At 40.3% G+C, this 13,388-nt stretch overlaps 1 protein-coding gene across 11 annotated transcripts in view; it reads left to right on the forward strand.

Annotated features, from left to right (window-relative positions):
* LOC122547955 (uncharacterized) overlaps positions 1 to 13,388 on the forward strand; it is a 281,415-nt gene that overhangs the window by 190,963 nt on the left and 77,064 nt on the right. For all 11 annotated transcript variants that reach the window (XM_087998904.1, XM_087998907.1, XM_087998903.1 and 8 more), the window contains one exon: positions 7,718 to 9,020. In XM_087998904.1, coding sequence (XP_087855030.1) covers positions 7,718 to 9,020 — 1,303 coding nt within the window. The remainder of the gene's footprint in view (positions 1 to 7,717; positions 9,021 to 13,388) is intronic.

Here is a 13,388-nt window from a genome sequence, read left to right on the forward strand (position 1 = left end):
TGGATGTGAATTACTTCAGTAGGAGTTTTTTGACAAACAGTGTAAACCCCAGATTTGGGTTCAACCACAGTATAGAATAAGCAAAGCATGTTTTCAGAAACTGCAGATAACCAATATTTTGTTGGAAGAATGAAAAGGGAAGTTGGCATTTGACATCTGTCTGTCTGTTTCATGGCAGAGTAATGGCCCATTTAATTATGGAAATATGAATCTTGGGAGATTGTATCTTAATCTACTTGTGCAGTACCTGCAAATGAGAATATGGTTTTGCTTTAATGTAGTTTTAACAGCTGCAGTCAAATTTTTCACGTAATTGAACAAGCCAGCCTTTTGATATTTTACAGTTACTTCAATTCAACTATGTCAAATGGAAATAATTCAACATGGGTTGCTTCATAAGAACGCTTTCATTGAATTCATGTAGAAAGGCAGGCAAACAATTAGAACTGGATCTCCATTCACATCCAAAGTAGTTTCCCTCCGTGTTTATGGAAAAACTGTAATAGGTGATCAAAGTCAGTGGGAAAAATTGACCTGTGTTTTCATATCAATATTACAATAATCAAATATTTTGGGAGGAAAGTACAGGTGTGAGATAAAAAGGCTAACAGCAGAGACCTGTTTTTCAGAATACAGCTCCTGATTTTTCTTCTTCTAGAGCATATTTACCCTACAGATATGTGTTTTTGCTCTATTTGGCATAAAACCTTTTGAACTGCACTTGCATTTAGTGGCAGAAATATCTTGGTTCATTTTCATTCATGGATGATGCTGAAGCTGATAGCGGAAAGCTAAACTACCCCTTGAGTTGGTGGAACTTGTACTAAATATCAGGTCTGCACAATTAATTGCTGTTCACTTCACTTTGGAGGTATCATCTCCCTTTATCTTGCTATGTGTCCCCATGTCACTTCTGCTACTGCACTGGGTGGTTGGACTTAGTAACTGCAAATGTTAAAATTCTCTCTCCTCATAATCCACCCCCACCTAATGATTTTCCCAAAATATAATCCTATGGCTTGGCAACATTCATGTTCATTAGGAACTCTGTTTTGAGTTCTATCAGGGTATGCTGATGACTGAAATATATTTACTCCATTGGAAATTGATTCAATTAAATTTGAAAGGATTCATTCCAGCCTGAGTATCAGAAAACCATTTTGGACAATGTAAATAATTTCCTTTTTTTGTTCTGTTTCATTTTGGGATGGAATGTCTGCATGTGACTATAGATGATGACTCGTCAGGACTGCCTCTGAGTACACAGCTGCTGGCTCCTGGCTCTTGTCCCAGACTTTACAGAGAAAATTGGCCTCCAGTCTCAGATCTTCATCTGCTTGGATGTGAGCAAAATGGTGGAGATAGCTGATTTGTTAAAAACATTAATTGCAATTCTAAAAAGTTATGTCAAAGCTTCCAAAGGCAAAAAGGCTCTGATAATTACTCAAGCTGTGGAGACCATTGTCAAGAATGTCCAGGTGGGATACCCCAAAGGAAGGACTTCCTGGGCAGAGGTGGACTTGTAAATAAAATAAACATTTGATAATCCTGGAGAAACTCAGCTGGTCTGACAGCATCTTTTGGAGAGAAAGCAGAATTGATGTTTTGAGCCCATTTTGACTCTTCTTCAGAACTATTCATCAGAAGGAGGTCATTAAACATTTTTCTACAGGTTACCTAACTAAGTGTTTGTCTCATTTGCATTTCTGGGAAGCACAGAGGAGATGGTAGGGAGCTGAAGGGCAGAAGGATTGTCAGGGAACTGGGACATAGGAGAGGTGAAGGAAATGGAAGAAATCACAGCTGCATGAGGTCATATAGTTGAGCATGCCAAGATCACAGTTGGAGCCTTGACGGAGATGCAGACATAAACAGGAAGGTATAGGTGCAGGTGGATTAGGGATCAGCTGATGAATGGGGTCTGTGAAAAGATTTGCTTGTTGTACCAAGAGAAAATATTTCTATTATGCAATCAGTGCTAGAACCATGCTTTACTTACGAATCTGGCTTCACCTTCACTTCACCTCTGAACAATCTGCTCAGTTTCTCAGAATATGCTGGCTATAGTAGGGGGGTGTTATGCCTTTTTCTGACTGTAATTGTGTGCATATTATTGCAGAAATTAATTAATAATGAGGAAAAGGAAGAAGAGAAAGGAACATGCAAATTCACTGAAGTAACTGTATATGAAGACCAGTTCTTTCTGCGTTCTAGCGATGTAACTTGCAATTTGTGTTACTGTTTCATAATTGAGACCTGCTTAGAGTAGCTTGTAGTTTTCTTCATTTTTCAGCAACTTGCTTCTTGAGTTTTCTATTCCATAGCTGAAATAATCTGCTGCGTATGGTTGGTTTTGGATCATAGGAATAGAACCTTAACTTAGATCAGAAACATATATTTCAGCATCTTGTGATACTGCAGTAAGTGTGAATGACCTAGTTGGCAGCATTTCAATTCTGACAGAAAGATGGACCCTAAATGATCTCACAAGTTTCTTTAGCTACCTCTTATTTTATTCGGAGGAAGAATGCACTCAAGAAATGAAATAAAATGTATGGTATCTGCTATGTGAAGCTTTCTCTTTGCTGACTTTTTTTTTTAGACAATAGGTGCAGGAGTAGGCAATTCTGCCCTTCGAGCTTGCACCACCATTCAATATGATCGTGGCTGATCATCCTTAATCAGTATCCTGTTCCTGCCTTATCTCCGTAACCCTTGATTCCACTATCCTTGAGAGCTCTATCCAACTCTTTCTTAAATGAATCCAGAGACTGGGCCCCCACTGCCCTCTGGGGAAGAGCATTCCACACAGCCATTACTCTCTGGGTGAAGAAGTTTCTCCTCATCTCTGTCCTAAATGGTTTACTCCGTATTTTTAAGCTGTGTCCTCTGGTTCGGGACTCGCCCAACAGTGGAAACATGTTTCCTGCCTCCAGAGTGTCCAATCCTTTAATAATCTGGTATGTCTCAATCAGATCCCCCTTCAGTCATCTTAATTCAAGGGTATACAAGCCCAGTTGCTCCAGTCTTTCAGCGTAAGGTAGTCCGCCATTCCAGGAATTGACCTCATGAACCTACACTGCACTCCCTCAATAGCCAGAATGTCTTTCCTCAAACTTGGAGACCAGAACTGCACACAATACTCCAGATGTGGTCTCACCAGGGCCCTGTACAGCTGCAGAAGAACCTCTTTGCTTCTATACTCAATCCCTCTTGTTATGAAGTCCAGCATGCTATTAGCCGCCTTCACTACCTGCTGTACCTGCATGCTTACCTTCATTGACTGGTGTACAAGAACACCCAGATCTCTTTGTACTGCCCCTTTACCTAAATTGATTCCATTTAGGTAGTAATCTGCCTTCCTGTTCTTGCCACCAAAGTGGATAACCATACATTTATCCACATTAAACTGCATCTGACCACTCACCTAACCTGTCCAGGTCACCATGTAATCTCCTAACATCCTCCTCACATTTCACCCTGCCACCCAGCTTAGTATCATCAGTAAATTTGCTAATGTTATTACTAATGCCATCTTCTATATCATTAACATATATTGTAAAAAGCTGCGGTCCCAGCACTGATCCCAGCAGTACCCCACTGGTCACTGCCTGCCATTCCGAAATGGAGCCGTTTATCACTACCCTTTGTTTCCTGTCAGCCAACCAACTTTCAATCCAAGTTAGTACTTTGCCCCCAATACCATGCACCCTAATTTTGCTCACTAACCTCCTGTGTGGGACTTTATCAAAAGCTTTCTGAAAGTCCAGGTACACTACATCTACTGGATCTCCCTCGTCCATCTTCAGAGTTACATCCTCAAAAAATTCCAGAAGATTAGTCAAGCATGATTTCCCCTTCATAAATCCATGCTGACTCTGACCTATCCTGTTACTACTATCCAGATGTATCATAATTTCATCCTTTATAATAGACTCCAGCATCTTTCCCACCCCTGAGGTCAGACTAACTGGTCTATAATTTCCTGCTTTCTCTCTCCCACCTTTCTTAAAAAGTGGTACAACATTAGCCACCCTCCAATCCGCAGGAACTGATCCTGAATCTATCGAACTCTGGAAAATAATCACCAACGCATCCACAATTTCTCGAGCCACCTCCTTCAGTACCCTGGGATGTAGACCATCAGGCCCCAGGGACTTATCAACCTTCTGTGCAGTTAAATGACATGCTTTTGTTTACAACTGATTATTGACTTTGGTGAATTCCTAGGAATAGGCTATTTTACATATTTCAGGCAGATATTTTGCGCTATTCCCATCTACACTGGGGAATTCACCTTGATGCTGGAAGTGGTTGGGATTGAGGCCAGTTGGAGGTGGGGTGGGGGGAGGCAAGTGGTGAAAAATGGCTATTGCATCATGCTCAGTGGGCCAGCCTATGGAGTAAGGTACACATGAAACTCCTAAAGACCTAGATGGAAGGATTGAAACAATACCCCATAATGAGCTCTCTGAGGGAGAAATGGAAGTACATTGATTTCTCAACTGCCCCTTAATAATGTCGGATGCCAGTAACCGGGACAGTGTCTGATGTCTTGATGCAATGATAATGACATAACATTTGACCTATAATGTCACTTGTTATTTCTGTTCACTTTGAAAAGGTCCCATCTCCTCTATGATAAAACTTATTCTGTGACCCCTTCATAAATGGCAGGAGAATCTGACGCCAATAGAAATTAGTAGGTAGCCAGCTGTTTACTGCCCTAGCCTGCCCATTAAGATGACTAAAGACACACAATTAAAGCAAAACACATTTGTTGATACATCCATCTGTTCAGTGGAGGGATTAATTTCTCATGATCTACAAGAAAATGAGTTCAACAAAAATTTGACCAGTAAAATGAAAGGTTTATACAATAATTTGAATTCTGCCAATGTTGTGCTGTGCATCCTTCATTTACTATTCCTTGAACTTGATACGAAAAACATTCTCCATTAGAATCATAGAGTCATTGACATGTACAGCAGAGAAACACCCTTCAGTCTAACTCATCCATGCTGACCAGATATCCTAACCTAATCTAGTTCCATTTGCCAGCACTTGGCCTATATCCCTCTAAACACTTCCTATTCATATATCCATCCAGATGCCTTTTAAACGCTGTAATTGTACCAGCCTCCACTACTTCCTCATTCCATACACACATCACCCTCTGCATAAAAAAAGTTGCCCCTTAGGTCCCTTTTATATCTTCCCCCCCCCCCCTCTCACCCTGAACCTATGCCCTCTAGTTCTGGACTCCCCCAACTCAGGGAAAGTACCTTGTCTATTTATCCTATCCATGCCCCTCATGATTTGATAAACCTCAAAAAGGTCACCCTCAGCCGCCGAAGCTTAAACCCTCTAACTCTGGCAACATTGTTGTAAATCTTTTCTGAACCCTTTCAAGTTTCACAACATCTTCCCAAAAGAGGGAGACCAGGATTGCACACGCTATTCCAAAAGTGGCCTAACCAATGTCCTGTACAGTGGCAATGTGACCTCCCAACTCCTATGCTCAATGCTCTGACCAATAAAGGATAGCATACCAAACACCACCTTCACCTGCAACTCCACTTTCAAGGAACTATAAACCTTCAAAGTATTGTCTCTTTGTTCAGCAGCACTCTCCAGGTCCATTAAGTCCTGCTGTGATTTGCTTTTCCAAAATGCAGCACCTTGCATTTATCTCACTGATTACACCTTGGATATAACATGATCTTTATATCTGCATTAATTCCATTTCAAAATTTTGATTCAAATTTTCCAATTGCAAATCCCGTGATAGCCCATTAGTTATGATATTAGTTATAGTTTGTGTGTAGATTTCAAACTTGGCTCTTGAAACACAATTTTTATTTTTGGCCCTGAGGTACTGCTGTTCATTCGTGACTTGATTTAACATAAGTGACCTGGATTGCTTACTACTGAGTAATACAATTTACCTACACAGAGGCCAGGGAGACACAAAAGCTGATAATGGGGACCATGAATAGGTGAAAATGAGTTGGCTGTGCTGAAAGCAACCCATGTCATGACAGGGCCTGTAGTTTGGGATGAGTGATAGTCATGGAAGAAGATATTCAGGCCCTAAAATTATTGAATTTGATATTGAGCACTCTTGGCTGCAGGATCCCCAAGCAGAAACTGCAATGCCTATGTTCCAGCTAGTGCTGAGCCTCGTTGGAGCACTGCAGCAAGTCTGAGGCAGAGATCTTGGCCAGGGAACACAGTGATGTGTGGAAATGGCCGGCAACTGGTGGCATGGGATCATTTTTTTGAACAGAATATAGGTGTTTCACAGAGCAGTTGCCCAGTCTGTATTTCCCAATGTACAGGAGACCATATTGAGAGTAGTGAATACAATAGACTAAATTGAATGAAGTGAGAGAAATTGCTGCTTTACTTGGAAGGTGTGTCTGGAACCTTGGATAGTGAGGAAGGAGGAAGTAAATGAATGGGCAGGTGTTACACCTTCTGCAATTGCCTGGGATGGTGGGTGGGCATGTGGGGAGGTGTAGATAATGGACAAGCTTCTAGTCGAAGGAGGATGAACTATACAATACGTTGGAAAATAGTAAATATGAACATTGGAATATGGAACACAATAACTCTATAAATATATTGCAATTACTGGAAAAAGTCTGAGGCAGCATTGTTTGGATTTTATTCCAATTACTGAAGATGGTTAGATGGTGAAAAAGGAATTCATAAACAAAATAAGAACCAGCAACAAATCCTATTCAACAATGAACATAAAAAGGCTGCTTGTAAAGAATCAAATTACTTGCGCTATGCATGTAATAGGTAATAGTTTCAAACTGCTGGTTACTGCTTCAAGTATCAGAATGAGCAGTGGCTTGACATTTGTACGAGTAAACCTACTGAGCGGGATTGCAATGAGTAAAATATCAGCCCAATTTTCCCTCCTTGCTTACTAATTTTAAAATAATAGGAAGAAGATTCATTTCAAAATAGACCTGTTACCATAAGAATAAAGGAATACTGCAAGTTCTGGATGAGCTGCAGTTTAGAAGGTGGAAGATGGGAAGTCAGCAAAGGAGACCATTGGAGTATTAGTCCTGAGGTGACAAAGACATTATTCAGTTTTTGTGATGGAAAGGGTAAGTTATGAGTGGAGACTGGTAAAGTTGCAGAGGTTGAAGCAGTCTTATTATGAGAAAATGTGAGGTTAGCCAGAGTCATGAGCAGTCAGGTTCAGCATGAGACCATGGCCAGGAAGGGATTGGATTTAGCTGCAGTGGGAGAAAATGATAACTTTATTCTTCCAATGTGTAGCAGGAGGAAGTGTAGACTTATGGAAGAACAAATGTTAGTCAAGCAGTATGATACCACAGAGCCAGAGAAGAGGTTGTTCTTCAAGTTGATTCTTGAGAGAAATGCAGAAATGAATGTTACAGTTGAGCCCGTTACTGCGCATCACTATTATGTTGGTATTTTATATTTTTAAGGTTATTACGACCACATGAGATAATACCAGCTTGCTAGCTTCAACGAGAGAATGGGTGGACTCATTTTCTGTTTAAAAACAGCAGCTTCATTTTAAACATGTTCATTTTGATGCCATTTTTATTTAAAGATTTGGATTACTTAATTTGAATGTTTAGTGTGGAAGGATGAGGACAGGCATATATTTTCAGTAATAATGTACAGTAATCACTTTTTTCTATTATTATTGTTCTTTCTGTTTCAGTGTTTTTTCCTGATGATAATCAGGTTGCTGTCACCCCTGAAACCTCACTCCAGGAAACTGATTCCTTCAGACCTCTCACTGAGTCAGCTTCAATTGTCTTTGATGAAGATAAACCAATAGCCAGCAGTGGAGCTTATAAAATTGATTTTGATAGTCTTGATGCTTTGGACTCTTTCCAACCTCACTCCTCTTTGGATGCAAGCTCACCTGTGAAGTCAGAAGGTTCCAAAAATTGTGGACAGGCTTGTGTGAAGTCAGGCAGTACCAGCTCACCACCACCACAATCTCCACCATTCACACGGAAAGCTGATGGAATTAGCGATATTAGTCGCACAGAGCATGGGGATAAAGCTTTGCAGGCAGAGGCCTTTAGCATAGCCTCAGATAATGTTCACAGTGTTAAGAAAAAGAAACCGAGACCACTGTCTTTAAAAAGAAAGACCAGATCAGAGAAACAAGCAGAGACACAACCAGATAAATCAACGGAGGCCCCAACAGCAACAGAAGCCAATGCAAAGCCAACAGTACTTGAGAGTGATAAAGACGTCACTACATCTCAATTACCCGGCAACAGTTTACAAAGTGCTGTAAACCAACAGGACTCTCCCATTACTCATCAAGTGTCCTGCAGCTCTGATGCAGATAATCTTTCTGAGCGTAGTCTGTTTGCTTGTGGAGATAAACAACAAAGTTTACCAGCTGCACAGAGTGAAAGTGAGACTTTTACTGTAGTTCTAACAGAATCTGACAAAATAGCACCTGAGTCTGGACCAATTTCAGGTACTCCTGCCGTGGGCCATGCAGTGAGGCTGGAATTTGATTACTCTGAGGATAAAGACAGTTTTGAAACTGAACAAGATAAACAGCCTGTTCCCAAGAAATTTGGCAAAAAATCTGGTGGAAAGATGCCACTAAGAAAGCCAAAGATCGGAATCAAGAAGGTTCCTACAGTTGAAAAGGTGGACAATGCTCTTACTGCTTCATCTAATTCAACTGCTGATCCTGATGATATCCCAATTCCAAAGACAACATATTCATTTGATCCTTCTAAATGGGATGACCCTAATTTCAACCCATTTAGTAGTAATGTACAGGTTCCAAATTCTCCCAAGTTGCCTCATGCTTCATTCAGTTTTGACACGGACAACTGTGATAACTCTGTGGACCCGTTTAAATCTTCTACGAAAATCTCAGGATCCCCTTCTCATTCATCTGCTTCATTTGAGGTGAATGATGACACTGGTACAAGTGAGGGGGATGTTAATAATAAATCGTCAAAGAAGAAGAGGCTACCTTTAAAAACGTGAGTAATAAAATAATTACTTTTTAGCAAAATGTATGGAGTTGAATGATCAATATTGTGCTTTACAATTTTCCAATGACATGAATTGTTTGATTGTAAGCTGTGTTGTCAGCTGTAAATGGCGTGTTTTAGAAAATATTAGCTTATCGGATATTGTTGATGTAGTAATAAATCAGGTTGTACCTGAAAATGTAAGAAATAAGAACAGGAGTGGACCATCTGACCACTTGGGCATACCCACTAATTCAGTACTAGTATGGCTGGTTTTCAGCCTCAACACACTTTCCCATTCCCCATCATTCCTCGATTCCCTGAAAGACTGAATATCTCTGTATCTCAGCCTCACATATATACAGCGATCAAATATCGACAACCTCCTGAGGCAGAGAACTCCAAAGAATCAAAGCCTTGAGTGAAATCTCTCTGTCATCTGGGAGCTCACTGATCATACCTCCTACATTCATGTCTAGATCATTTAATGTACATAACAAATAACAAAAGACCCAGCACCCAAACTATCTATGGTACTACATTGGAAACATGGTTCCAGTCACTAAAACACCCTTTAATCATCATCTTTCATTTCCTGCCACTTGCTACTTTTGGATCTAATTTGCCAAATTGCACTGGCTGTCATGGGCTCTTAGCTTCTTAACCAATCTACCATGCAAGACTTTGTCAAGAGCTTTACTGAAGTCCATGCAGGCTGTATCAACTTCACTACTTTCAGCTACACGCCTAGTCATCTCCTCAAAAAATTCAATCAAACTTATTAGGCATGACCTGTCCCTTGACAAAGACATGTCAACTATTCTTGATTAATCCTTGCCTTTCCAACTGGAGATTCATTTCACTCCTCAGAATTTTTTCAATAGTTTACTTACCTCAGATATTAGGCCCTCTGGCATGTAGTTTCCTGGTTTATCCTCGCCATCCTTCTTGAATAATGATACCACATTCGGTGGCCTGTGGCCAGAGAGAATTTGAAAATTAACTTCAGAGCTGTTGTAATTTCCACCCTTGCTTCCCACTGCATCCTGAGATCATATCATCAATGCCTGGGATTTATCAACTTTCAAGCCACTAAAACTGCTAATAACACCCCTCCAATGCTAATTCATTAATTCATATCAAAGTCTCCCTTTCCTGATTTCTGTAGCTACATCTTTCTCCTCTATAGTAAATGGAGGTGGAAAGTACTCATTTAAAACATCAGCTATATCTTCTGGCTCCATACACAGAATGCCACTTTTGTTTCTAGTAGACCTTACCTTTTTAAAATTCATTGACGGGATGCAGGCATTGCTGCTGAGGCCAGCATATTATTGCCCAATACTAATTTCCCAGAGCGCAGTTAAGAGTCATCCACATTAATATGGACTTGGAGTCGCACGTAGGCCAGAGCAGGTAAGGGTGACAGTTTCCTTCCCTAAAGAACATTAGTGAACCAAATTTTTTTTCCTGACAATCAACAATGGTTTCATGGTCATGATTAGACTCAATTCCAGATTTGTTAATGAAAGTAAGTTCTACGACCGGAATCAAACCCAAGTCCCCATAACATTGCCTGGGTCTCTGAAATAATAGACAAGCGATAATAACACACTGCTTTCTCTTCTCGATTAGTCTTTCCCAGATTATTTAAATTTTGAGTTACCAGATGATTTTATTTTCATGGTTATGATATTGCATACATTGTTTTTCTCCATGTATTTGTAATAATGCCTCCTTCATTTGCATTTTCCATCATTCCCCTTCGCCCTCCCTGTAGGAGTGAAATGAGAATCGTATTTAAAGGCTGTTAGCTGCACATATGCTAATCACGAAATGTGGATAAGTAGCTGATCGACGTTTCAAACTGAACGTTGCTCAAGTATTGATGCTGCTCAGGGCATGGCAGAGTGAGGGACTGGCAGTATAGGAATTTTGGGAGATTTCACAAATGCTCACGTGAATGGTTCTACATTGCCATTTATCAGCTCGACCCATTTCCATGAGTATCCTGATCAATCCCTTTCAAAATAATGAGTCTGCCCTTACTGCTCAGCTAATCAACGTGTGACAGTCATACGATCAATGGTTTCATAAAAGGGGTTCTTCCTTCATTTTTGAGGTCTAATTCCAGTTGCCCAGCTACTCAAAGCATGATTATAGATTTGGAAAACACATTTAACCTGTCATTTCAAGGATCTAGACTACGCACCTTGACCAGTAGGTGGCCAGATTGCTTCAGATTTTATCTAAATTTGAGTAGTAACTGAAAGACGCATATGCAATTCTTTTTGAAACTTGCTGTTCTTGATATTCAGGAGCATCCAGTGTAACCATTCTTAAAATACTGTCATGTGAGGAAGATTTGTCTAAATATCCTGCAATGGTACATGAGTTAACTTGCCAATGTGAATGGATCATTTGTTTTTGCTGTCAAATTCTGCACACCTGGATGAATGTGAACATGAACATGGATAAAGATGTTCCCATCATCAGTGGTCTTTAGACTAGACATAAAAGAGGGTTAGTGCTGTACAGCGATGTGATTCTAACATTTTGAGTTAAGTATAGACCGACAGACAAATTATTTATAAGTATTTCATTTTGTTTGATCCTGTTGTGATTGTTATACAATTAATGGGAAGTATTCTTTAATGCACCATTTTGTTCTCACCATGATTGATGTATTTACTTGTTTGGTGACTTGAACAATTCTGGTGTTGCATTTTATTCAATAATATGATTTGATGTAATTAAAATTACTCAAATTCTTTTTACATTTATTGATCAAATATCTGGAGTAATCATTTAGCCATCAAAACTAAACCAAAATTACAGCATTCAACTGTTGTGTAATTAGCCAAAGTCCACAAGCAACTGTGATTTCTGCCATCTCTCTGATTCAGAGAAGGGTGAGGGGTTAGAGCTTGAGGGACACCTCTCCATAAGAAGTGTTGCTGACCATAAATCTTTCACTCTAACTGCATGCCACAGGAAAGTTGGGAAGTGTAGTAAATTGATTATAGACCTGTTTGGTCATAGCATTAAAGCTCCTTCCATGGCCAACATATTCTGGAATGGGATATAAACCTGGAGATTCTGGCTCAGAGCCTGAGGTACTCCCTACTGAGCCACCCCACAAATTTTATATAAATTTGAGTTAATGTGGGACAGAGTTGTTGAAACGAAAATAAATACCTTGCACAAAATAATAAATCAAATTTCATCATAGAAACTCTGGCCCAGTTATATATAGTCTTTGAAAAGGTAATTTTTGCCTGGAATACTTTCATTTCTGTCCAAAGATCCAGAGGTAATGTGATCATATTTACTTCACTGAACCATTCTAGAAATGGATTAAGTTTCCAAGAATTGTACAAAAAAAGTGAACTCGAAAGGGAATCAGAACATCTTAATATTATCACTCATGCTTTAGTGGTGGGTGGTGATGGGGTGGGGGGTGATTTAGGCTGTATGGCATTGGTGTGGAGCATCTCTTTGTGGGTGGAGTTGTTACTCTGCTGAGTCTTGCTCTTTCTACCTGTATCTCTTTCTCTCTCCCATTTTAATCACAACTAATTTTGAAGTTTTTTCCTTTGCACTGTATGGTCCAGATCTTCCAGCCTGCAAATAACCAGAGAGCAAAGACCACTGTATCTCTGGCCAATTCCCCCTGCTCCCAGCCCCACCAAACTAACCCCTTACATTACTCCCTCTCTTCCAAACATTCAATCACCTACTCAACACACAATGCCACCCCCTCTCCCCCCCACCCACACTGGCACTCAACATCCTCCTGATTGCCCCCCATCCTGACACCTGATCTACACTACAGCTCACCCACTCACCTACTATCTGTACCCCATCAAACAAGGGTGCCCACTTGACACCCTAACCTCTTGTCTATGGGCATATTATCTCTTCACCTACTTGTCACCTATCCCCCTCACCCACCTGACACCTTGTCTCCTCAAATACCTACATGCTACCCTACTTCCTCACCCACTTAGCCTACACACTTACTTTCCCTTCTTAGAACACTGGAATACAGCAATAATTGCTGGTTAAAAAAAAAAAGGCCACGGTTTGGCCTCCCAAATTCATCTCTGCTCACCTAGAAGGCTTCCCGAACAGCTATTCTCGGTGTTTCTGAAGAGGTCAGAATTGGAAGCACAAGCCAGAGACAGAGGATAAGTGAAAAAGCACAGTGTCAATCAGAATATGATTGACCCTCCTAGGAGAATTAGTCATATACAGTCCATCTGATATGACACAATAGTTCTGTTACCCCTCGTGATTTCATGTTATATGAAAATCAAGCAATAGCCGTACCATTTAAACTACTGGGGTCCGAATCGCAATCTAGCCAATAGAGGT

This window comes from Chiloscyllium plagiosum, unplaced genomic scaffold, assembly GCF_037043375.1.
Source record: "Chiloscyllium plagiosum isolate Xiang-an unplaced genomic scaffold, Cpla_swu_hap1 HiC_scaffold_22, whole genome shotgun sequence".
Classification (NCBI taxonomy): Eukaryota; Metazoa; Chordata; class Chondrichthyes; order Orectolobiformes; family Hemiscylliidae; genus Chiloscyllium; species Chiloscyllium plagiosum.